Below are 27705 nucleotides of genomic sequence, written 5' to 3'. Positions count from 1 at the left end.
AACCGGTTAAATGCAAACATACAGCTTTAATAATCAATTAGTGAATTGCTAAAGGCCATTATAAAACACTATATACGGGTACACCACAGAGAGAGAGAAAATGCACGCAAGACTATTTAGCGGCGCACATCTATAAGCAAACACGGCAATATACACAAGCAGTCCGATGAGTGTTCTATTTAGTACAAACTTTATTTATGCACGTATATCAAAAATAGACAACAAGATCAGGTTAAACCTCCAATTGGAGCATGGTCAAGTTACTTTGGCAAATATATAAACTAGACATTACAAACTGTATAAATACCTTGTTCGAGGTTTTAAGAATTGGAACTTCATTTTCAGAGTTAATTTTTGCCTCAATTTCTTCCCAACTTTTTTCTTTATTCAGAAATAAAACTCTTGAAAAAAGAATTTTAAATTTATTATAGAACGCGTTGGCGCACCCGAAAATATTTACAGAATAGCGATGACTGTAAAAATATAAAACTGTAACCTACTTCATTTTCTCAGTGAGTACTTCAGTATTTGCACATATTGTATGTGATAATTGGGATACGGGATTTAGCATGAGGTTGTCAAATATCACCTGTAATATAAATCAGAGAAGAGTGTGTTCATTTATGAGAGATATGTAAAGTTGTGTTTTGTGACACGATATACACTTGTACATCTATGCTATGAAGAGAATACCTGCTTGTTATACTTTTATATACTACAAACACAAATAATTAAAGTTTTAGAAAACAAAGCAGATAAAATGTGCATTTGCTCCAACGCATGGAAGATATTTATCAAACTGCAGCTTTTCAAAGAGTTTTGAACATCCCAACAACCTAATCAGTAGAGACGTTCTGCCTATGGAGAATTGTTCTCTACACAGCTGCAATGATAATACGCTGTTCAACACCACCCTACACAAATTACATTTTATAACATGTTCCGTTTTCAACATAAATTGTTACAGTGTGAAGCTTAGAGGGAGCAGTGTTTCAGTACTTTTCCTAGGGATGTAGTTAGCAGACGGAATGCTGCCGGTCCGAATCCCAGGCGTGGAAGCCTGACATGGGACTTAAGATAGGCGTTGAAATACTGACGACCATCTTATTCCTGATGCCGGAATACAGACAAGATGCCAACCCGAACGAGGTTAAGCCGGGGGCATCTTAGCTGTTAGCTGCGGGAGGGAGTGTTAGTTCAAGGAAACATAGCGGGGTTATGCTTAGGTTTGGGGTGGGGGGGAGGTTAGGGTCAGGCACCCCTAGGAGTGGGATTATGGACCACTGGGGGGGGGGAAGGTTAGGCACGAAGTGGGGAGGATTTGGTTTTGGCACGAAGGGGGGATACTTAGGTTTAGGCAGAGGGTTAGGCTACAAGAAGGGAGTGTTAGGGGGAGGGTAGGTATACTTACCCGACCTCTGTCGAGATACCAACCATCGGGGTGCTGCTGTCTGTATTTTGACAGGAGGCATCCCGACAGCCGGCATTACATACCCATTCCCTTTTCCTAGGTTACTTGTGTGAAATCGCTTTGGCCCATCAACTATGTTTCACTAAATTAAAAGTGTTCATACAAAAAAATAAAAAACAAAGTACCAAACTACCTTAGTGAGTTATACAACCTATCCTAACGTAGTGTTCCCAATATTTTATAATAAACTAATGCAATTTTGTCCAAGCACTTACACAACGAGGGCCACACAGGTGTTACAATTGCTCACAAGGCCAATTCTACTTAAAAAAAATAATCAGATTTAACTCTAGATTATATGGCTGTTGCCAGGAAAAATAACTGAAAAATAAATAAATTATTTGCGGTCCAAATTTAATCCACATGCCCACTGAGCAACCCAATGACCTTTAGATCCATTTTTTTTTTCAAAACATCACTGATGGGTGTATAATAGTTTTGTCATTCAATATAGTATAATACAGATTCTGCCATATCCTGGTTTTTTAATTCACATAGTGATAGAGGACGGCACTTCAGGAAACTATTGATTACATGGGCATCCCACCCTGAGAAATGTGTGTGGAGTTGTATATGGATAGCTATTTATAATTTATAATCTATATTATATCACAAGTCTATGTAATAGGGAGTAATGAAGCAGCGAGATTTCGACAGCAGATTTAAAGCGGCAAAACTAAAATGGTTTTGCCTTTAAAACTATTGCAGCTTTAAATCTGACGTTGAGATCCCCGAAATCACGTTGCTTCACACAACTTGCACCCTATTACATAAACCCCTATGAGCCACACACCCAGTGCAAGATCAACCACTAGGCCGCAGCCCAGGGCGCCAGGATTTGACGGGGCACCACATAGTTGGTAGCCAGAGGATAAATGTAAGACCTCATTCATTCCATGTTGGCTGCAGCCGCACAGCTTAATTAAAGAAGCTTGTTCATTATCCAGCCATACCAAGGCATTGTTGAGTTCTTAAAGTGACTACCACAGCTAGCCGTGCCTGTGTCCATGTAACTTACTGATAAAAGGATTGTGCTACAGCATCAGCTGTGCAGGCTGAAGAGCTTCATGCAGTTATCTATCAGTTAGAGTCTTCCTCACATTCCCCAGAGGCCAAAGTCTACTTTACACCCCACAAACATCATAAGATGCCAAAATCAAACATGCATGGACGTACCTATAATGGGCATAGGGTGGGCAGTGTACCCTGCACCCATAGATGATACTTACCCGTCCGTCAGAGTTGCAGAAATTGCCGGTAATATGGCGCCACTTTCACAAAAGTTTGTGCAGTAGAGCAATCACCGCTTAAATGGCGTGGACACCATGTTTCAGGAGACCTGCGCATTTGTGCCAGATCCTACTCTACAAATGTACCGGCAAGAAGGGGGGGCACAAAGACACTGCACACAGGACCCCCTCCTCTTAATTCGCATCTGTAAACAAGGCCGTTGTAAAACCCTTGTTACATGCATGTGTAGTATGAATGGCGATTTCCTGAGCATATATGCATACTATGCTCTGTATTTAGCAGCAATATAGGGGGCGCTACAAGTGAATAAACCTAGGGCGCTGCAAACGCAATATTATTATTAGCCTTTATTTCCACATGGGTTTCACAGCGTCTTATAAAGTACATAAACAATTGAGCAGAACAAGAGAGCAGTGACTTACAGTACAAGACAATGCAAGAAAAGTACATGGTATCATTGCTGCAACAGCGGTCATAACTCTCAAATAAGTAGTACGGTGGCAGAAGTCAAGGGTTAGGTTCCGTAAGTAATAGTAAGGGAAGGAAAGGCACATGGGGGAAGAGGGCCCTGCTCATGAGAGCTTACATTCTAAAGGGTAGGGGCAGACGGACAGGGGTGACACAGATGGGGTAGATAGTGAGCATGGGACAGAGGGTTAGGATGAGAGATGGATGGCTTTGATGAAGAAGCTGATCTTGAGAGGAGAAGCTTCTGACAGGGAGAGGTAGAGAATTCCAGAGGTAGGGAGCAGCATGTGCAAAATCTTGGAGGCAGTCGTGGGAAGAAGTATTCCGTTGGCAGGAAAGGCGGCATTCATTGGCCGAGAAGAGGGCAGACAGGAGTGTGAAGGGTGAAAGTGTCAGAAATGTAACTGGGAGAGGAATGGGTGATTAGAGAAAAAAAAAAAAAAAAAACATCAGTGCTCCCACCTCCTCTCTGTTCCGGGCTCTTCGCTTCGAGGGATCGTCATCACGGTTATCATTCATGTTTTGATCAAAATCTTTAAATGCGGTTATGCCTGGTGGGACTTTCTGGTAATTCAGACTTGCCTCTGGGATATGATGAACAAGCTTTAAAAGGAAGGAAAACATGAAGGTAAAACGCACTATTCAGTCTTACCCTGGCTTTGCACTGCAGATTTAGTAAAAGGTAACGTGTAATGGAGTATTTCTTGTACTCTAGATAGCAGAACATGTAACTTCCACATTATGAAATTCATGCTTTTACTACTGCAGTCTATCATACATTGGAATGTTTGCCTCTTAATGCTCAGGGGTATTTCCAATGTGGTAGACCCCTCAAGTATATCTAGGTACTGATACTCTTATATGGGAAGAATGAATGCATGTAATCACGTGAAATAACGGTCAGATTACTATCCTTGTTCTCAAAAACATCAAACAGAATAGTAATATTTTATATTAATGGTTTCAAAAACATTAAAAAAACAAAATGTAATAATGTCTGCAATGGAATTAGAAAAAAAATAGATTCTTGTTCTTTATTATTTACAAACAACAATCCCAGAGTTATTTATTTATTCATTAATTTTTTTTAAGTCAAGCACATTTCTCCTTTTTTAATACCACTCTGGTGGGCAACCAAATATGGCTGCCGCAGGTCATGTGATGGCAGAAAGGAGCAGGTGGTCGTCATTGGGCACATAGACACAAAACACATTGGGCCTGCTTCTGAGTCGCGCGTGATACCAATGTTCACCTAGTTGAGCAATTATTTGCAAGTGCGCATGCACAAAAAGTTCTAAAAACCACTACGGCGCGTGCGTTACACAGAGCGTACACACAAAGCTGCTGTTTGCGATCAAGGTCAAATGGTATCAGAAATGTGGCCGAAAAGGGATGGGCGATACTGGGCAGTGACTGGGTGGTGGCTAGTAGTGCATGCAAAAATGGGCCGTTCAGTGGGCGTGTCAAAGCGCACGGCTGTGTACACAGACACACCGCCGCACACATAGGGTTGGTGCAAGTGGATGCTGGCGCATAAGGAGGCACCAATTAGTATTACAGCGTGCACGGGCGCTAAAAGTGGGCGTCTCAGTCCTGGCACATTTGGGCAAACAGATATACACAAGGGAAGAATTGTGTAGTGGCATTTACATAAAGTCGCACACAAGCAACTGCCTAAAGACGCTGATAGTTTCTGATCAGCGCAAACACAGGGTCTGTACTGCGCATGTGTTAAACAGTGTCTGCAACCACGGTCGAAGTGTCCCCTAAGTCGCAACATGATTGACATGCTGTCATTGTTTGGCCCAGGCTGCGTGAACTTCGCGGTCATCCTGAGTAACCTGAGGGTCACTCAGACGGCTGTTGTTCACACACGTGATCCGAAGGCTGTGTCCTTGGATGCAGCAGCAGATCACAGAAGCCGGCAGGAGGCGTCCATTGAAACAGCATTAGCAGATTTACTGCACTGCCACTGCGCACAAAGTAATTTGTCAAATTATAGCGGCTGTGCAATACGGTACAACTCTGAATCAGGCCCACAGTTTGCCACACAGAAAGCCTCATACAGTAGCTGGGAGAATGAGACGGATGTCACGGTTCAAACAAAGCTCAGAGTGGCATTTCAAAGCCTCTCTGCTCATTACATCATGTGACTGTGGTTGCCACTATAGGCATATAATACTGTGAAAAAGCTGTAGACTTATCAGTTATTAGTAGCAGACTGAAGAAACAAACCAAGGAAAATGCTAAATACCTAGTTCCTTTGTATAGTCTGCCACAGTGATTTATGTTACTAAACAAAACAAAATATAAAAAAAAATGTAAGTGATTTTTTTTGGGGGGGATTGCTGTTTAAAAAAAAAATAGCAAGACATGTAACAAATTTTAAATTAGTTGAATGTTTGGTCACATTTTCTTTATCACTCACACTGGCTTGTTTCTGCAGTATAAAAAAAAAAAAAAGGAGGGTTTTATTTTGTTAACGCCTAGAAAATTATTCATTATTATCTTTCTACAAAATGATAATGATCACTGACCCTCTGCAGTAATATGTATATGGTGGAGGCCTGGAGACTGGGGGCCTGATTTACTATGGCTCAAACTGTGATTGCAATAGCGATTACGCACACAGTTCAACTGCGATAGTATGCTAATCCATTGCGATCGCAATGCCACCGTTGCACTACATAAGGACGCCCACTTTACCTTACACACATCTGTTTAGCAAGACTGAAAACATCGGTAAAATCGAGTACCATCGCAGCCTCACGCACACTTGCACAAGCTCTGACCTTACTCAGATATTGCTAACTTCACTGCACGCTATGAGGCCTCAGGATGCATAGGGCATTGCAGTGGATAATTTATGCACGCTCATGCAACAGCGTTCAAACGCACAGGCATGCCTGCGATTCCCCGAGCACCTCCCACCACCCACAAATGGCACTTCCTGTCAATCACTCTGCGATGGGTCTGAGTAGTCACAGCGATCGCAGTCCCTAACGCAGTGGCCGGTTGGCGCACTGCGCTGCATACGCAGAACACAACAATTGGCCGATTGCGTGCGTAATTGCAGTTGTGATCGGTAATGAATCAGGCCCTGGGTTATAACTGACTGTACAATTCTAAAACATTCCAAGGGCCATTTACGCAGCCGAAAAAATGCTATCAGAGTAAACGGGAATTTTGTAACCTTATTTACAACTGCATTTGTTTATCTGGAAAATATAATTATTCGTCGCATCAGGGATGTGGCAATAGTCGGGAAATACTTTGCATTCTTTATATACGGCCTAATCCATAGATTTACATAAACCCAATGGTTTCCATACATGTGACATGCTGCACCCATTTAGGGACGGGGCGGCGCTGCCTGAATTCCCGAAAACATGGGCGTTGTTGCCCCATTTCCTGGAGTGCCACGGCCAGTGTAGGAGTCTTCTGATGTAGATTTATACTGGCCCCGGCAGTGGGTAGTGTTCATTCTAGCACCCCGTCCCCTGTCACAACCTGTGCAGTTCCTATCGACACTTTCAAAATGTCAACAATAGAAATCTTTGGGTAAGGGGTTAAGCTGAAAATTGGGTGTCGATATTATCTACCTGTTACCATTTTATTATATGTTCTGAAATATATCTGAGATATTCTGAACATATCGACATTTTGTCTGTCAACAGTGTGTACCTGTCGACATTGTAGTGTCTAATAATGACTTTAAGAAGTTAACTAAACATATACTGAACCCTTTTTGCTCCTAGGGCTAGATCAAGTGAGCACTTATGATTGTGACAAGCCCGCACAGGGTCGGTCTGGACGCAGAGACACGTTTCGCGCTGCATATGGGCGTATATACAAGGTTAGTTTGTGCGCTTGCATTCACCTCTGCATTGGTCACCTTGTGTTTGCATATTTTCCTGATTTGCAAATGACCATTTTAAATTATGCTGAAAAAATAAATAATTTTGAAATTAAATGAATAAAAAAAAAAAAAATCTAAAAAAAAAAAAAGGAAATAAAATAAAACATGCACCTGTGATGGGTATGCTCTCTGAGTGGTTCTTTTAAGTATCTGTGTTAAGAAAGAAAAGATACAATCATAAATGTAAAAAGTAAAATAATGATAAAAGGCAATGAGAACTTCTGAGCAAAAGTTGTATGTTTTTCAGTATATTAACATACTGCCACTAATTACTGGGGCTAATTTCAGTACTTTCTGAAAGCCAGTAGGTGGCATCATGTGCCTTCCCACACATGGGACAGAATTTACACCATACATAACATCAGAACTACATACTTGTATTGGCGTGGTTATCCAGAAAGTGATTTTGCGGAGGGTCTAAAGCTGGGTACAGAATATACGAAATATTAGCCAATCGTATAGCATGTACCCCCAAAATTCATAATTTGAGCAGTTGTGTGGTCACCTATTCCCATCCTGATGTGCTACACATCAGATGGGACAATATGATTTACGATGCTGTAACATTAATCCTGTAACAATATATTGTGTCAACATAGGGCGGATCCTGTAGTGTGTACAAGGACACGATATATCGTTACACCATATCAGACCGTCACAAGATCAGTGGGTTGCTCAAGTGTGTACCCAGATTTAGAAGCTCCGCTCACATGTCACAACTAATTGGCTGTAGTCTCAGCTCTTTGGGTATATATATATATATATATATATATATCCTAGTAAAAGTATTCACCCCCTTTGCATTTTCATGTTTTGTTGCCTCACATCCTGGAATTAAAATGGATTGTTTGAAGGTGTGCATCATTTCAGTCACAGAACATGCCTACAACTGTGAAGTTGTTTTTTTTTTATATTGTGAATCAAACAACATTTAGGACAACATAAGAGAAAACTTCAGCGTGCATAACTATTCACCCCCCTAGAGTCAGTACTTTGTTGAGCCACCTTTTGCGGCAATTACAGCTGCAAGTCGCTTTGGATAAGTCTCTATGAGCTTGCCACATCTTGCCCCTGGGATTTTTGCCCATTCCTCAAGGCAAAACTGCTCCAGCTCCTTCATGTTGGATGGTTTCCGCTTGTGAACAGCAATCTTCAAGTCTGACCACAGATTCTCAATTGGATTGAGATCTGGGCTCTGACTAGGCCATTCCAACACATTTAAATGTTTCCCCTTAAACCACACGAGTGTTGCTTTAGCAGTATGCTTCGGGTCATTGTCCTGCTGGAAGGTGAACCTCCGTCCCAGTCTCAAATCACAGGCAGACTGAAACAGGTTTTGCTCAAGAATATCCCTGTATTTAGCACCATCCATCTTTCCCTCGACTCAAATCAGTTTCCCAGTCCCTGCTGCTGAAAAACATCCCCACAGCATGATGCTGCCACCACCATGTTTCACTGTGGGGATGGTGTTCTTGGGGTGATGGGATGTGCTGGGTTTGTGCCAGACATAGCATTTTCTTAGGTGGACAAAAAGTTCAATTTTAGTCTCATCTGACTAGAGCACCTTCCTCCATACATTTGGGGAGTCGCCCACATGCCTTTTGGCAAACTCAAATCATGTCTTCTTATTTTTAAGTAATGGCTTTTTTCTGGCCACTCTTCTATAAAGCCCAGCTCTATGCAGTGTACGGCTTATTGTGGACACATGTACAGATACAGCAGTCTCTGCTGTGGAACTCTGCAGCTCCTTCAGGGTTACCTTTAGTCTCTGTGCTGCCTCTCTGATTAATGACCTCCTTGCCCAGTCTGTGAGTTTTGGTGGGTGGCCCTCTCTTGGCAGGTTTGTTGTGGTACCATGTTCTTTCCATTTGATGATGATGGATTTGATGGTGCTCCGGGGGATCATCAAAGATTTGGATATTTTTTTTAGAACCCAACCCAGAATTGTACTGCTCAACAACTTTGTCCCTGACTTGTTTGGAAAGCTCCTTGGTCTTCATGGTGTGATGCCTCTTGCTTAGTGGTGTTGCAGCCTCTGGGGCTTTTCAGAAAAGGTGTGTTTATACTGACAGATCATGTGACACTTAGATTTTACAAAGGTGGACTTCATTTCACTAATTATGTTACTTCTGAAGGTAATTGGTTGCACCAGAACTTTGTGGGGCTTCATAGCAAAGGGGGTGATTACATATGCACATGCCAATTTTCAGAATTTTATTTTAAAAAGATTCTTTATATAATATATATATTTCTCATTTCGCTTCACCAAATTAGACTATTTTGTGCAGATCCATCACATACAATTCAGATTACAAAAATAAATAAATTACAGGTTGTAATGTAACAAGCCAAAGGGGGTGAATACTTTTGCAAGGCACTGTATATATATATATATATATATATATATATATATATATATATATATATAAAAGGTCATCACTCATCATCCACTGGTTTCCCCTATGACATAGTGCCCAGCGACACACACGAGATGAAAGAAAATGCTAAATAATACAGTATACTGGATAAAGGCCAAAGAAGAAATAACACAATAAAATGTATATATATTTTAACTTTTTTTTTTTTTTTACATGGCAATTGAGAACAAAAGATTCATCATTTATTTTCTATTCTTAAACTGGCAATATCACGTGACAATAAACAGCATGTGACACTGGGGTTTTCACCAAGAGAGCATAAAATAAAACAATCTTTACAGTCAGGGTGTTGCCTCCTTGCCCAATGTTCCTCCCTCCTGGCAAGCTTACATTTATACTGTGGGAAAGAAACAAACAAAAAGGTTTTCCCCCTCACAAATAAAAAGTTAAGAATGGAAACTTTAAATGATTATCTTTTATTCTTTTCTACTTAATTGATGGGCAGAAGTTGGCAAGATGCATTCATTAGATTTTGTTTTGCTGGGCAAGCTAAAGTCCTCGCCCTGATCCTACAACAATGTAGGCAGGAATATGCCCATTAGACAGTAATGAGGTGCCCATCCTACTGTTACTGATGTCTCATAGACACTTGTTCCAACACTGCACTCTACTAAAAAATAATTATTTATAGGAGCCTTACTAAAACCGAGCAGGCAAAATTCTTCCAACGCTATGAAAAATGTTTTATTGACTTGCAAACAGTCAAATGGGTTGTAAAGCATTAAACAACACCAACAGGATGCAAGATCTTTCTGCCAGTTGTGTTTTCAAAGGGGGAGGAAGTTAACTAAAATTGTCTGAGACATCTGATTGGTTGTAAGCAACTCTCAACCAATCAGAATATTCTCTCGGCACCTAGAACTCCACTCTTTTCAGAGCTCACAAATCTGAAATTACATTAAAAATAATGTAATAATAATATTTGTCCCTCCATTAAATTGCCAGTGAACATCCGGACCATGAAATTCTGAATTTGCCTGAAAGGCAAATATTGAAGTGAGATGATGCTACATACCTAGTTCAGTCACACTCAATGGTTTACCTTTGCTCCACCCAAACAGCCATGTTTTAAGGAGACAATAAAAGTCTCACAAGATGTTTCATACAGGTGGGGAAAGTTGTTCTGAAAGCCTTAAGTTAATGAATGATAAATACTTTCCTCTGTCGAAGACTTGAAAACTACAGAGAACTTCTAGATGCTTTTGTCATTAAAACTGTGCTTTGCAATAAATTATAGATATGAAATAGGTTGTCAACAAACTCGTTATCCCAAACAGAAACCGAAACACCAGACAAAAACATAAAAGGAAATATTTTGAAGTATTCCGGTCTACTATGAGGGGCACTGCTATAAAAAAAAATAAAATAAAAAAAAAGAAAGGAGCAGTAATGAGGATAATGCCAAAGGCTGCATGGGGGATAATGGAGATTATTTTTTTAAATGCAATTTATTAAATTTTATGAAAATTAAAGAAATATAACCCTTATCCAGAAAAACAGATTAAATACTGTCCATACCTATATATGCAAAACATTAACAATATCAAATAAAAAGTATCTTTAAAAAAAATAATAAAAAAGTCTTACTTCTTCCCTTGCAGAGATGATGGAAGCCGGTGTGTTTGGCACAGAGCTTATAGAGGTGCTGTGTCCGGTTCCTGACGAGCTCTGGGAATCCCCATCACCGGCTACGTCGTGTATTTCCTTAGCTAAGCTGGCTACATCCTTTACCAGGGTTTGACTCAATCTGCGGCAGATATCAGGAATTCAGTAAAAAAAAAAATATATATATATATATATTTTTTTTTTAAATTTTTACAAATTTTTTATTTTTTTAAAATAATTTCACTGCCTGTCATGAAAAGATGAAAAGTCTGTACCCTTTTCTTTCTTCCACTTCTTCATATCTTCTCCTAACAAGAATATGAAATGAATGATTGGGGGAGGTTGAAGTTAAAATGAAAAGACGGTGTTTTGGGGAAGGAATGGGTCTAAGAGGGAATTGTAAAAGATTCAGATTTTTTAAAAGAAGTGGTGATTTTTCGGCGAGATTGAAGTCGCCGCGTGTAATGGCCTGCAAGTACATATACAAGAGCCATCCTGTTTTTTTGTACTGTGAAACATACAAATCGTCAGATGTATATCGCCTGTGACTTGTAAACTTGCCTAAAGATCGCCATAAAAACCTGAGGAATAAAAGGAGGTGCCACTGGCTGGCGAGATAACTAAAGTTGCATGCATTTTATGCTATGGACTGGCGAGAACAACATAGAGCAAAGAGCCTTGACAATGCGGGAACAGCGAGACGTGCGTTGGCGTGGCGTTTGCTGTGCACCGCTGTATCCGGTATACCTTTGAAATATATGAACCAAGAAAAACAGGAAATGGGCAATGTTTATGTGATACGATGTGTGACTAGCTTCCAGCTTTTTGCCGGGAAAGCCTGTCTCCTGACAAGGGCTTTTTGATAGATTTGCGCAAGAATATTCTGTTTAACATTTCCGATTTAGGTGTAAAAGTATTTATCACAACCGCATTGCAAATATGGACTATATATAAAATATGCCCCTAAGCGAGTTTCTGGTAAGTTTGTCCTTTTTACATGTCAAAAAAAAAACAACCACCGCCGAATTTCATACTAAGCCACAAAATCACCTATTACATCTGGCAACTTTGAGGCCAAAGTCTCGGTATTGTGCCATAACTTCTGGTGACTTCAAACTCGTCAAAAAACTGCAACCAATGCATTTGGCTGCAAGTGCTTGATTTACACACGTTTTGTCTTTTTTATGAGGGAGGTGTGGTGCTTTGGAGACAATACATAATTTTCCCACCACCCAAATAAAAATATTTATCACCATACTAGGAGTGCCACCAACCCGAGCCGCTGCTACCAAAGCTATTATTCTATTTAGAGGATCAAAACTCTGTATGGATAATTTGCAATATGTTTGGACTGACGGACATCAATACAACAATACCTAGAATTGCATAAAAACCCTGGTTCTGCTTTGGATGGGAAGGATATAAATGTGTAGTTTATGGCACACTAGCTGTAATGCCCGGTGTTGCCCAGCATTTATTTTAATATCTGTTTTATCTCTGCCTCCACCACCCCACCTCTCTTTTTCTCTCAATCTCTCTCCTTCTCTTCCCCCACCCCTCCAAAACTTTTGCGCCACCTCTGCCCCCCCCCCCCCTTTTCTCTCTCGCACACTCCCTCCCCATGGTCTTTCTTTCACTGCCTCCTCACTCTATTGATCATTGACACTGGTGGGAGGGGTCAGAGTTCCTACTAATTGTCATTATTGCCAACGTGATGACATCATTTTTATCAGCATTCAATTTTATTATATAGATATTCACAATGTCAGCACTCACCTGGCTATTTCAGCAATCTCTGCAGACTGGGCTATGAAGTTATTGTACACCTTCTGGTCGTCATCATCGTCGTCGTCATCCTGGAGTCTGTTGTGCCGCTGGCGGTGAGACACATTATGTGTCCTAGGAGTCTGTGTGGCTGTTGAAGCATGGGATCGTTTGTGTTTAGGAGTGCTTTGATTAGAGCCATACTCCTCCTCAGATGTAGAAATGTAATCTGAACCCTGCTGTCTCCGTCTCGAAGCTTATAAAATGAATTGGTTTTAGGGAAAGAGAATGTTAAAAGATCAATACTCACCACCGGTGAGAGAGATAGGTAGGAATGATGTGTATTAATAAGAGCCAACATACAAGTTGCTTCCTGGAATTTTGATCTGAAAAGTTATGTTGCCAAACACTCCTATTTCACAATAAGGGCTCCATTTAAGAGCAAGTCATAACCTCTTTAGCAGTTACTAAAAGGGCTTATGAGATCTGTTTCGTATTTAGCAAACAGCGGTCAGCTTAGCTCATCTCTGTTGATGACTGTACCGCATCCTCTATAGATGGCGTTGGCAGTACGGTCCCCATTGATGGAAATAGGGACCCAGCAAAAGCCTCTCCAGCTTCAGCAAAGCTGAAACACTGCTTGGTTGATGCACAATGCAAATGCGCAGATGTCCATTGCGCATGCATCTTGGTCAGGAGCCCGGCAGCGGTAGGCTGCTGGCAAGACCCCAGAGGATGCTGTAGAGAAGGGGGGGGGGGGGGGACACTGCTGGACCCATCCGGACCTTGACGGACAAGGAAGTCATCTTAAATACATACAGCATACTCTTTAGGATTACTGTGACACTGGACTCTACCAAGTCTCCTCAAACCCGCAGAAATATTAACTCTATTCATTTTCAACAACTTTCCACCTATTTGCTATTTGCAACACCTTCTCTCACCAAGTTCTACATTCAATACTCCTGAGATTGCTGTACCACAGTTTTATCAAGCCCTAGAAATAGCACTCAATGAAGTGGCTCCAGCTATCTTTCACACTCCACGTACACCTAGATGCCATCCATGGCATTCTAAAGTAACAAGACACCTACAAAAACTCTCCTGTAAAGTAGAACTTCAGTGCCGTATATCTTGTACGCCAAGTGACTTCCTCACATATAAGACTATCAACCACTCCTATTGAAAGGTTCTGGACACTGCCAAACAAAGATATTTCTAAGCTCTCACAAACATATTTCTAATCTCTCATCTCTGCTCCAGCAACTTTTTAACACATATAAATTGCTTCTCACCTCTCCCACACCAAACCCACAGCGTATTATCAGTGCCCAAGATCTTGCTACCTATTTCAAGGACAAGACTGATAAAATCCAAAATGAATTGCCATGCTCTTCCTTAGCCAGCAATCTGCTCAATTCCTTCCCTGATCCCTCTCTGGCACTCGCTCTTCATTTGACCCCACAAATGAAGATGAAGTATCTACTGTACACTCTTCTCATCTTCCTACTCTACTAGCTCTTCTCCTGATCCTATACCCTCACAAATCAGTAAATCTCTGTCTCTTGTGCTCATCCCAACCTCAACTTAAATCTGTAATCTCTCTTTTTACTGGTTTCTTCCCATCATTATTCAAGTATGCCGTGATTAGTCCTATTCTGGAAAAAAAAAACACAATTTAGTAACTAAATCTCTCTCAAATTACTGTCCCATCTCTGAGCTCCCATGCTCCTCCAAGCTACTTCAGAGACTTGCCTACACCCACTTCACACACACTTTGACTCACAAAACTTACTGAACCCACTTCAGTCAGTCTTTTGTTCCCAACACTCTGGTTACTGCACTGACTAAGGTGGTGAATGATTTGATCACTGGTAAGTCTAGAGGACATTGATCACTTCCTATTCTTCTGGATCTCTCTGCTGCATTTGATACTGCTGACCACAGTCCAATCCTGGTTCTCATCCTACTTATCTAATTGCTGACAAATTTATCAGCTCTTTCAAATTTAAGTATCATCTGTTTGCAGATAACACTGGAATCTACCTTTAGATTTGTCCCCATCTTGGATGGTCTACATTGCTGAATGTATTTCTGCAATTTCATCTTGGAGATCATCTCGTCCATCTCAAACTTCATCATTCCAAATCAGAATTAATAATATTTCCACCGGCCAAAAGTAGTTACCAACCTGATATCTCTATCACAGTTGCTCACAACCCTACCCCTCAAGCTCGCTGCCAAGGTGCCATCTTTCATTCTGAACCGTCCTTTGTTGCCCACATTCAATATGTTTCCATATCCTATTACATACATATAAGAAAATGCCCATATCTTACACAAGACACTGCACAAACTGTCATGCACTCATCTCCCGAATTGATTATTGCAATGATCTTCTTTCATATCTTCCCTGAAACAGACTTCATCCCTACAATCTATTTTGAATGCACCTGCAAGGTGCATTCCTCACTAAATGCTCATTGTCTGCTACTCTGCTCTATCAGTCCCTCCAGTGGTTAGCTATTTTTTTACCAAATTCAAAATAAAATACTTCTAGTTATACAGAAAGCTATTTACCAAATTACACCAACATGCATCTCTTTGCTTATCTCAAAATATCTCCCAATCCAACTTCTTCGCTCTGCACAAAATCGGCTTCTCTCATTCTCACACATCACCTGCTCCAATTCACGGTTACAATTACACTCTGTGGAATGCTTCCCACGCACAAGAAGACTTTCCTCTAGGCTCCAAACCTTCAAGCGTTCCCTGAAACTTCATCTCTTTAGACAAGCTGATCAGATTCCAGAACCACTCACATAACCTTCATAGCTTCTCTATCTAATTATATCCCTTCTTACAGTCCACACATCACCTGCTCCCATTCACGGTTACAAGACTTATTTTGGGCTGCATCCACTCTGTGGAATGCCCTCCCACGCGCAACAAGACCTTCCTCTAGGCTCCAAACCTTCAAGTGTTCCCTGAAAACTCACTTCTTCAGGCAGCCTATCATATGCCAGAACCACCCACATAACCTCCATGAGCTATCCTACTCAATTACATTCCCACTATACAGCTCACACATAACTTTATATATTTTCTCTTTCTACACTCACACATCCCACTGACCCCAAGCCAACATTGCTGTGTGACTGGATCATACAGCCCACCAAGAAACTCTGCAATCTGTCTTGACCAGTATGTAATATATAGCACTTCTTGTGCATCAATGCCTATTTCCCTATAGAATGTAAGCTTGTGAGCAGGACCCTCTTATCACTTTGTCTGTTATTGCCCAGTCTTGTTTTATTACGGTTTTGTTCCCAACTGTAAAGTGCAACGGAATATGCTCACGCTAGGTAAGTCAATGCTAATGAATAATGCCGCCAGCATATAGTATCGCTGGTCAATGGAGCCCTTATACTAGAGTTCAAGGCCACTCAACATGGGATTTGGTCATTTGGTTCCAATCTACGGCTAATTCAGCAACACAAATTTAAGGTTAGTTTGGAAAGTGTAACATCAGGGAATGACTGTCAGCAATTTGCCCTCCTGCCAGAGTCAAACATCAGGAAGTCAGACACTCGCATGGCAAATTGCCAGTGTAGCCTTCAATGTACAAAACCTACAACATATGTTTTGGAGAGAACAAAAGAAAAATGGTTTTACAGAACTGCAACTTGTATTTTGGCTCTTTAAATCTGTGAAAATATTAGATTAGGTATTTTCCTCTAGACAATAGAAGAGAATCTTGATTTTGGGCTAGATTAATAATAATGCAAATTGTAAACAGGCACAGGGTCAAAAATTGTTTAAAAAAAAACAACTTCAAGCATTACTAAATCTAGCCCTTAGAAGAACACCTAATTATGTATTTAATTAAGAGGATTTACAGACATAGGTTTCTTTTGTTTTAGAAGCACAAATTACATTGAATCCTTTGTGCTGGAAAGGCTAAAATGACTCTTAGTGCTGCAGTCTCAATTCACAATTAATTTGGTAGAGTAAAATATACTGGTACAGGTCCACATATACGGTCACCAGGAATCATAGTATATCATTATGGCTTTTTATCTATGAAAATCACCATATTGCCTGGTGACCGACAGCAGGATGAGCCTCGTTATCTGTCGAAGTTACACCTTTTCTTATTTGATGCACTTATGATGTAATAGAGCAGACTGTAAGCAATCTGTGCCGGTATACACTGCAAGAGACTGTCAGGACCGACACAATACAGCTCTATAGCTTGGAGAGCCCAAAGCAACTGTAATGTGATCTACAGGGTCTCAGTTTCTGCAAAGAATTTTTTTTTTCTTATAACAAAAGAAACAAATATGACTGCAAATGAAGAGAAGTGCCTATGTAATAATGTGATGAAACTGCAAAATACAAATAAAGCACATAAAAACACAATAATAAACTATACGCATCTATAAAGTCAAAACAAATAAAGGTTATCCAGGCACTTTAGAGACTTGAAATAAATTAATTCCTAATCTGCTAATAAGCAGAATCTTCTAAAGTGACTAAAACCATGTAACAAATCCCTAAAAACAAGACTGTGATAACGTTCCACCACAATACATGTTTGTTACTATGACAACCCCATTTGCGGTTTCACACACATTAAAACATAGCTCCCCTGGGAGATCTACAAATTATTGATCAATTACCTAAACCATAAAAAGCAAAACCGACTCAGAAAGGAGAGGGATAAAACCAGTGATTGAATTACAGACTGAAAAACAAATGTTAGTGTGCTACCAAGAGGGGGTAAAAACCAATTCATTTAAATACAAGATCGTTAATGTCTGTAACCTTGGAACTTCAATTTTTGTGTTGTTTTACTTTTCCATTCAGCGAAAGCCAACATTTTCTACTCTACCAGCTACAAACAATAGCATGTTTCTTTAAATTAATTTCAAAAGCAAAATCAAATCATAAGCTTACAAAAGGAAACCAAGGAAACTGCATCAATAAATTATAAAAAAAAAATCTGTACAAAATAAATACATTTTTGAACTGCACCAGGAAGAAACTTCAGGCTTACGTCTTAAGAAAAGCAACAGTAAATGGATTAGCACCATAAAATAACAGTAGAATAAAAAACAAACAAAACTCACAGGAAGTGGAGGGATACTTGACGCTACCTGGTCGCGGTCTAGATAGTGGTTGCTTGGTTGTAGGCACCGGTGGTTTCACAATGGGTTGTTTAACTTCCGCCACGGCTGGTTTGCGACTTGCATAACTGTTGTCCATGCTACGTCCTGAAAACCCTGTTCTTGGGGAAGACGTTTCGGAGTCACTTGGAACAGTGAATGAGCCAGTCCGTTTTCTTGGCATGGCCAGAATATCAAGTCGGGAGAGCTTTTTTGATTCATTTGAACTTTTAGCTGATGAGGAGTTTGCGGAAGAAGCTTCTGGACTGATGTTCAACCTTTCTGTATCCACGCTTTCATTGTCAGACGCCTCACCAAGGCGAGCACGACGTAACTTAGATGCCCTTGTCGGCCTGGGTGTTGATAGGCTATTTGAACGGGTAAGAGCTTGCTGAACTTTTTGAGTATTTGTGGATGTTTTACTCACATCCTCTTTAGTGGACTGCGCAAAAGGTCTCCTTCGTGAGATATTCCTTGAGGAATGTTCATAATCTGAGGACACAGAGTCGCCAACCGGTATGTAAGGAAGACTGGAACTTCTTTCTTCATCTGTGAAGTCGAGTGAACCACGAGTTCCAGTGCTGCGCTTCATTTCAAGCCTCTTGTTTCCATCTCTCCTGCTCCCTCCATCGGCAGGGCCAGTCCTGCGTTTTTCAGACAGTCTCTCGCGAGCACTGGATTTACTGTACTGATCTTGAATGGAGGATGAAGAGGAGGATTTTTCCTTGTGAGGGACCACCACCCTACTCTTTTGTGGATGACTCGGCACATTCTTATCACTTACCAAACTGACCGTGCTTGCTGTATCCACATCGGACTCGGCCGACAACGAGTCTTCTTGTGGGCAAGGAACATTTTCTATCTCCTCAAGATTATTTTGGGAAAAGAGCTTGGCTTCTAGAGCAGCCAAAGCATTCTCGGTCTCTTTCAGGATCTGCTGTGTCTCCTGACTGTAGTCAGTGTTTGACTTTGTAACATGCAAGTCTTTAAGAAGGGGATGAGTTGGGATATGTGGAAGTTTATTGGGAGGGACGTTGCTGCTGGATTTGTCTTTGGTAAAACTTTCCTGCCTAACGAACGAAACTGGATCTCTTGCCAAATCATTTTCTTTTTGCAACAGTTGGTTAACCATCTTTCCATTGCTTGGCGGCTCCGGTGTTGAGTACGGGTTAACTTTTGGTTTAATTTGCACATCGTGACTTTTATATTCTTTGTGTATCTCTAAACTTGGCAACACGGAGTTTACATGGGATAAACATCCCATATTGCTATTTCCTACATTAAAGCAAGTGGGGTTTGGTTCATTGGCAATCTTATTTATTCTCTGAACACTGGGTTCTTGGGTTCCAGCGTCCTCTCTCCTCCACTCATTTCTAGAAACATTAGATCGTTGGTTAGAATTTCTGTTAGACAGGATACCATCATCCGACTTGGAGGCATCGCTAAGACTGTCTGGGTCCAGATCCTCCTGTATAAACAGTAAACTGTTCGGCTCTGTAGGTACAGTTTTCCCCTCATCTTGTGTCACCTTTTTTTGAGGAACCTCGGAGTAGGACTCGGAACAGACCAAAATAGTTGGTGTAGAACTTTCAGACTTGTCATTGGGTGGGAGCTGAGGAAGAAGTCGCCTTGTCCTGGAGTGGAAAGCAGGATCTCCTTCAATAGGGATTTCCATGTGGTCAATTAAATCTCCTAAACAGGAGGAAGTTAGCCAATTGGATGTTTATATCCAATATGAAAGGTAAAAGAAAGAAAAGAAGGATGATTACATTAAAATACACTTTGTACACATCAAAAAAAAAACAACTTTATCTAAGTGGTTTCTCAAGCTCAAGTACCCCCAATACATAGGCAAATTTATAATGGATGCAGGGTGTGTGGTGCACATGAGCCCCGAGTACAGGGGGGCTTCTGCACCACACACCCTGCACCCAAAGTATACTTATCTAACTCCGAAAAGTGGGTCCCTCCTCCCCCGTGATGCCATCTTCCCAGTGACATCTTCGGGAAGGTGCTGCACAGAGACAACAAAAGCTCCCCTGTTATATCTAAATGCCTGCATATGTGTGCTGATACCTAATCACCAAACCCACAAATTCCAAAAATAACAGACTGCCCAAACTTTATTTTCTAAGCGTTCAAGAGGCTTCAGGTGACTCAAGAGCAGAATTAAGAGGACAAACTTGTGAGAGATGAAGAGAACAGTTTCCAATGAGCCATGACCACTGGGCTTCAGAAACTGCACCCTCAAAATACTTGCCAGCATCCATAAGTATAAGATTTTACACTGCAGTGTTTTTGAGCTATTTACCGTCATCACCACTTAATCCCAGCTTCTGGCCTTCTAAAGGAGAAGTCGGAGAGGCATCGGGGTAGCTGTCTGCAAGGCTGGCCCATCGAGAAACCCATTTCTGGCCACCTTTGGCATTGGAGCCAGAGGATTTTGAAGCCTATAGACGTTAGTGATAAAGATACAAAAAAACAAGTTTGTTGTACAGTATAAATGTAATTTCATACAGAGATGCATTTGACATCACAATACATTAGGAGCCTTGCTATTCTGATGGAAAAAATGCTGTGTAAAGGCTGTGGCTACCTTCTGTCACACTTATACAGTCACAGGACTGTACTGGGCACGGACTCCCACTGATCACTCATCCCCAGAAATACTCGCCTATTGCAAATATTCTGATATCATGATCCTAAAGGTTGTGCTATCCTCTCTCTCTCATGTCAAGACTTATGAAATAAGGACAGGTAGGAGAATACAATATGGTGCTAATAACCAAGTCAGATGCAAGGTTTAAAAAAGAAAAATAGGTTCGGGGCTCAGTACATTAACCTGGATGACTCCTGAACCTACCTGTGCATCAGTCTGAGGACCGCTATTCATCTTTACAGTGTGAGTTGTTGACAGTAGGTGATTTACGCTGTTCTCATTCAGTGTAGATTCCCCTTTCTCCAAATTAATGACCGGCCTGTAAACTGCAGAGGAAATTTTGGAATACTCCTCAGGTTCAAACACTCCGAATACCTACAAAGGCAGGAAATCATTACAGAGATGATTATTCCGTACACTCTTCTGTTCCCTGCTAAATTAAGCAGAGTTACATAGTTTTCTGTAAGGAACAGAGGGGCCTGATTCTGGAGGTGCACGCTAAGTCGATGCTGCATGCAAGCGGCCGGCGTTTTCAGTGTGCGCATGCATCCTGCTTGTTACTGCCAAAAGCCACCCAACGAATTTAGGAGCGATCTCAGTTAGCGTTCCTGGTTGGTAACAGATGAGTGGCAAGCAGGGCAAGGGCGTGTCGCCATCAGCGACCGCAGCTTTAGCCGCAGTTGCACAGATTTCAGCGCCCATGTTCAGATGGACATTCTGAGACTCCATAGGGCTGGTGCAATTTTGTGGCCAATGGAGTGAATTATTACGCAAGCTGGCGGATTAGCTCCGCAGCTGGTGGGCGTCTCTGTACGAATCCCATCGGCTGCGGTATTAAGACACTGTGGTAAAAGACGCAGTCACGCCTGCATTAGCGCTTACCCATGGATCAGGCCCAGTGATTTTCTTTATCATACGTCATCAAATGAAAAGTAAAAAATAATGGCACGGACATTACATGATAAGTATTCTGAATGACCTGAAATAAACCGCCCCAATAATGCTGCTTATTCCTGTCCATTGGTGTGCACAAGTAATGAATAATACGTGCATTATTGTCTATTATTATCTAGAGAAGGGGTTCTCAACTCCAGTCCACAAGTACCACCAACAGGTCATGTTTTCTGAATTGCATTAATCATGCACAGTTACTCTATGTTGCTGGGTCAGTAATTATCACACCTGCTTCCCACAGACAGACATTCTCAACACATGACCTGTTGGGAAAACGTGAGGGTTGTGGGTTGAGAATCTCTGCTCTAGAGAGAAAGTTACCTTGTTAACATTAATATGATAAATAAGAACAATCATAGTAATAATAATAATAATAGTAGCAGTAATAATAATAATAGTAGTAATAATAATAACAATCATAGTAATAATAATAGTAGCAGTAATAATAGTAGTAATAATAATAACAATCATAGTAATAATAATAATAGTAATATTATTATTACTATTATTATTATTATTATTAACAATTGTAGTAATAATAGTCGTAATAAGTATAGTAGTAGTAATAATAATAACAACAGTAGTAAGATTAATAAATAATAATTGGTAGTTATTCTTCAGTTTAAATGTCACTTTATCCTATTCATATAAAAGGCTTTCACTTATTTAATAACTATTAGAACAATATTCCCAATAACATAATTAACTATTCTAACTTCTCAAGTTACAGGCCCCAGTAGTTCTCAGTAACTGTCCAAACCGATCTTTACAGCAGCAGCGCTACCTTCCTGCCTGACATCATAAACCTGCTAGTACGAAGAGTTACGAGTCCACACAATGTGCGCTACCTCCACTCTCCTCTACCATATAATTCACTGGACACAGGGAATTCAGACAAAAAGCCTACATACAGTATAGGGCCAGAAGCAAACCGGCTTCAGTGCTTCATCGACTCTGCCCCTAACTCGAGCACGTTACCTCACAGAAGGTGGACTCTGCTTGGAGCCTATGGAGGTGCGAGCAGAATCAGCCTCCGGTAATAGGCTGAGAAGTGCACATAGCGAGCTGATGACAGTGTGTAACTGAGGGGTCTAATTACTAAGCCTTGGGTGGAGATAAAGTGAATAGAGATAAAGTCCAAACCAATCAGCTGCTAACTGCCATGTCACAGGCTGTTTGAAAAATGACAGTTAGGAGCTGATTGGTTGGTACTTTATCTCTATTCGCTTTATCTCCATCCATGGCTTAGTAAATAGACCCCTCAGAATCGTGCCCACAGAGTCACTCAGACAATTTGGCTTCAGGGACATTCGGTATAATGCATAGTTTGGAGGAGGCGGCAGCTTTGGAATACTGTCATGACTGTCAGCCAATACAAAGATAAATGAGCCTAGAGACTGTTTCAGTGGCTATCAGTACCTGTAGCTTGCATATTAAAATGTTACAGTAAAGCTGAATTAGCCTTTAACTCATATATAACGTGCTAGGAAATAATTAGCACTACCAAACAGAGATGTAACTTTGATGTATATAGTATAATATAAATTGTAACAACCAGTAAAAAAAGGACAAATCTCCAAAAGTTAAATGATTACAAAATAGAAAGTTAATCATATTTTTGTTTTATTAGTTCCTGAAACCCCTGGTAGCATAACCTTTCAAACACGCAGAGAGTATCAAAGGAGGTCGTAGATTCAACACATGGGAATTTGGTCACTTGTCAATATCATCTTACTTGACCACGGACACTGAGGGATGTGGGTGAAACAGGATTAAACAACACTGGGATTTGGGATAATACAGATAAATGTCTAGATACACCACTGAAACATAATATAAATTCTATTCCTTAGAAAAATCGAGAAGCTGGAACTGAATAAAAAGAAAAACTAAAGAAGGCTGCTCTTTGTAGTGGGAAATGCAGATAATAGTGGTTTAAAAAAAAATGGGTATTTCAGTATGCAAGTGATCCCCTTAATTAAAGAAAATAAATAACAAAAAAAAAACAACAAACGTTGGTTTTCCTCAAATTGGTGATTGAACGTTTTACCTGGTCTATCATTTTCCTGGCTTCTTCAACTTCTTTATCTTGATTCTCTGTTTCAATGGTATATGTCCCAGCGTCACTCAGACTATCCTCCTCTTCATTTTTCTTTACTCTCGCGGTGCGGATATCGAAGGGCTCAGCCACAGGTGCTGAAGCGGAGGTGACCACTGTGGATGACTGTATCTGGTTGGCTGATGGTTGTGTAACTCCTGATGACAGATGTAACGTCATAGGCTTTTCAGCTGCCTCCCTCACTTCCTCGCCCTGCTTGCGCAAATACTCAGCAACAAACTCCTGGGCCAACTTGGACTTCTTCCCGATGCTTCCAAAGTTTTTTATTGGGGGCTTTGCGGTCAAGGGAGTGTGTGTGCTTATTCGGTCATCAGTCTTTTCTCTTCTGAAAGAATTAGACCTTTGAGGAAGTGTAGAGGAGTTGGTCAGTGGTTTGGAAGTGGGCATGGGTGGAGATGTCCCGTTAGTACTTGGCTTCTCTACAGGTGAAGGTCCTTTTCGTTTTTCAGTTTTCCCTTTGTTGGTAGGGTCGGCATCGTTTTGAGAAGCATTTGCATTGTGCGTGAAGGACTGAGACCTCTTCTTACGAGGGGTGTCGTCGTCAAAGAACTCGATGACAAACGCTTGTTGACTGTGCAGTAATTCTTCAGCCTCCCGTTTGATCTGGCGTTGAAGCTTCCCATTATCAGGTGGAGTAATCTCCTTTTCTACAACAGGTACTGGTGGGTCTTCGGAATCGCTCTGGGTGCCATCTTCATGCCGGTTACCTTAATTAAAAAGAACATGTTTTTTAACATCTAATTAAATATTTCATAAAAAAGACCAGAAAATTATATTTTGATCTCTGGGAAAGTATTGTGAAAATGGTATTTTAATATGATACTGTATATAACAACTGGTGTCTGCTAAGCTGGTTCCACAGCAGGGCACCGCGTTCTCTCGCTGGCTGGACCTGAATATGCTCGGCATAGCCTTACCCTAGCACACCAGTAAGCAGTTTAGTTAGCACAAAAGACTGTTGCTACGCAACCAATGATAACTGTCCAGATTCAATACGAAGTATTGAAGTAATGGACAGTGGTTTCTCATGGTCTGAAATCGCTGTTGTTTCCAATGGTCAGGAGCGCAAGACATATTCAAGCGATGGATCGCCACTCTAGAAGGGCGGTTTCACCCCTACTAATGCTGAAAGAACACTAACCACTTCCAAAAACCTGTTATTTAGGTGGGCTGGATTTTTTAGCTGGATACTTTGAAAATGTCTTTCGGGCCTCATTAAACTATAGGAGAATAATTGAATATTTTGATGGCGAATTACCCAAAAAGACTAGAACAATAATGTACACATTTTGAAGGGACATGTGCCGCTAGACATCACCACGACGTACAGAGGTGTCCTCAATATCCCGTTCTCAAATTGCATTAATTAGCCCTGGTTGTCAGAACACAGATTATGCGAGTAAGCTGCGCCATGCGTACCACCACACAGATTTGCATCGACTTTGCATCTTATTCGCACCATGACTGCAACAAAGTACAATGTGCGAGTACCCTGAACACCGCCGCTGGCTTTGCATGCAGAAGCGGTGTGAGACTCGGACGAATAACCTGGGAAAACAGCAAAAGGACGAAGGCAGTTACAGGTGAGCCGAAATATGCATCCCACCACGCAGCGTTGTGCTTGATCTGCGAATTTATACCAACTCGACAAAAATACAGATCCCTAAGCACCCCAGTACACATACACTATAAGCGACTTTGGATGCAGCTGCGGATGTGACAGATGTTAATTAAGATATATGGTTGAATGCCAGAGCGCTTAATCGACTCATGCGTCTTGCGCCATCTGGCGCAAAAAGGAAATGTAACAGAGGACACGAACTATATGGCTGCGCACATTACTGCTAATTAAGGTAAGGAATCTTCGCTAAATTTCCTGCACACTTCTATGGGGTTTGAGGGACACATCGACGCTAAGTGCCTTCTCTCGCTTTCATCCAGAGGTACTCCCAGGCACATCGCCGAGAATAGAAGAACTAGGTAAGTATCAGTAGAAGCACCAGGATGTGAGAACTACCCGACTAATGGAGCTACAGGCTTACCTTTGAGATTTCTGTTGTGAATGGGAAGGTCACTTTTGGTACTGTAAGCATCTTCCCCAGGAGAAGGTCTTCTTATTAAACTTGGATCATTTTGAACCAACCAGTCCGCCACTTTATTTTCTACGCTCAACATTTCTGCTGGCCCAGACTCCTTACCACCTGTCCTCCTCTGTCTCATTGAGAACTTTGTGACGTGGTCTTTAATTTTTATCTTCCCGGGCCGGCAGTCATCAAACTCGATTGTGAAAGAGGCATGGCTCTGCATCACAGGCGGTGTGACAGAATCCGTGTCTTTAGTCGGGATTTCATGGACCTGGGCCTCTGGGGTTTTGGCCGGTTGCTGAAAGTCTTTTGTGGGAATTTCAAAATAGCTGGGTTCTCTCCTGAATGAGTAGAGCGACTGGTCGAGGGAATCTCTGTACCCCAGGTTGCCGTTCATTTCTTCCTCATGCTGAGACATCTCTTTGGAATGTTCTACAATAGAACAGAAAAATTATATATTTTAATGAACACAATTGTCAGTTGTAGCATTGCTTCTATCTTATTAAAAGAAGAAAACCTATGTTCATGAAGCAAAACCCAACAAGGACAATCACGAAGGTATACAGCTTAACTCCATTGTCGCACTATGTGTTTGCTTCCTTTTGCAATCTCCTTTTATATCGTGATCCCTTTTGTTGCAACTATTAGGTCTTTTTATGTAGATGGTAGTGGTCAAGTATATGTTGAAATAGTCATAAATGCCTCCATAACCATCATAAAAAAACTCTATTACAAGTCAACACCACCTCAATTATCTTTTGTAGTCATCAAGAACAGACAACTATAATCCTTCTCAACAAATAATGAATGAATGTTTTCTTCATTTCAGGCTACAAAGCTTTTGTCTATTGGATTTATTTCCTTGTCACCGGCGATAAAACAAGTGAAAGATAAATAAATATTTGTTAAGTAGCTTTTGCAGGACAAAATCATCATACTAACCGCCAGGATTGTATGGAAAATAAAAGCCACAAGTTCTTCTATTATTTTTAGACCCCATTGAGATTAACAATGTAATGAATTAAATTAATGGGCTATTTTTTTATCCCATGGCAACTTCCACTGTAGCTTTTGTACCCATGGTCCAAGTGCAGTCTTCTCCACTAAGCTCTCCTGACAGCAACACTAGCAAATTATAGTATAACATATTATAATCAAATAGTTATTGTGAAGCTAGAACTTTGGAATTATATGCCGAGTGACCAGCAGTAAGTGCTAGACCTTGGTTACAAGGGGACCACGGTTAATATCTTGTTACAGAAGCTGGAATGTGAGGGGCAAAGGGGATATGGATAACTACCCCCCAACCGTCAAATTTTACCTGGACAGTTGCACTTTTTGGGTACTTTCCGTGTTCACCGTGGACCACAGTGTCCCCCCAAGTGGGGAAAGGGTTTGGAGGGCACTTGCATCCGGCATCCCAACACTATAAATAGCAGCTAGGTGTAGCCCAGCAGCTCAGGGGATGCCAGGCATGTCCGCAGCCTGATGAGGAATAAGGGAGTGGTGCGCATCCACGCTCCCAAAATGATGTGCAATGTGAATTATTTGGCTCTCTCTATGCAAAAGATGAGTTTTGAACAGATGGCTTAAATACAACCGCCTATAGGCACAGGGCAATTTACCCAATGAAACTAAATTGACTACTTCTTTATAGCAAAAATAGCAGACTACAAGTTACTAGGAATTCAGGTATGGGCACACGACATTAAAGGGGCGTGGGTAGGCTGAAAATAACGTCAGGGTCAGATTGGCGGTGGAGTTGTGATGCTTAGGATATTGTGTAACTTGTATTGAATAAGGGA

At 41.0% G+C, this 27705-nt stretch overlaps 1 protein-coding gene across 10 annotated transcripts in view; it reads right to left on the bottom strand.

Moving 5' to 3' along the window:
* Positions 1-27705, bottom strand: part of CEP170B (centrosomal protein 170B) — a 107744-nt gene that overhangs the window by 5757 nt on the left and 74282 nt on the right. For 5 of the 10 annotated variants that reach the window (XM_088473701.1, XM_088473699.1, XM_088473700.1 and 2 more), the window contains 11 exons: positions 25859-26332; positions 23748-24523; positions 20948-21118; positions 20396-20534; positions 18049-19776; positions 12929-13172; positions 11135-11294; positions 7221-7259; positions 3653-3793; positions 501-589; positions 308-401 (listed from right to left, as the gene is read on the bottom strand). In XM_088473701.1, the coding sequence (XP_088329827.1) occupies positions 308-401; positions 501-589; positions 3653-3793; positions 7221-7259; positions 11135-11294; positions 12929-13172; positions 18049-19776; positions 20396-20534; positions 20948-21118; positions 23748-24523; positions 25859-26332 (4055 nt within the window). The remainder of the gene's footprint in view (positions 1-307; positions 402-500; positions 590-3652; positions 3794-7220; positions 7260-11134; positions 11295-12928; positions 13173-18048; positions 19777-20395; positions 20535-20947; positions 21119-23747; positions 24524-25858; positions 26333-27705) is intronic. The other 5 variants (XM_088473704.1, XM_088473702.1, XM_088473706.1 and 2 more) reach the window with 5 other exon arrangements.

This window comes from Taudactylus pleione, unplaced genomic scaffold (genome assembly GCF_031769625.1).
Source record: "Taudactylus pleione unplaced genomic scaffold, aTauple2 ptg000139l, whole genome shotgun sequence".
Taxonomy (NCBI): domain Eukaryota; kingdom Metazoa; phylum Chordata; class Amphibia; order Anura; family Myobatrachidae; genus Taudactylus; species Taudactylus pleione.
Note: the sequence above shows the minus strand (reverse complement) of the source record. Positions and strands in the feature narration are given on the sequence as shown.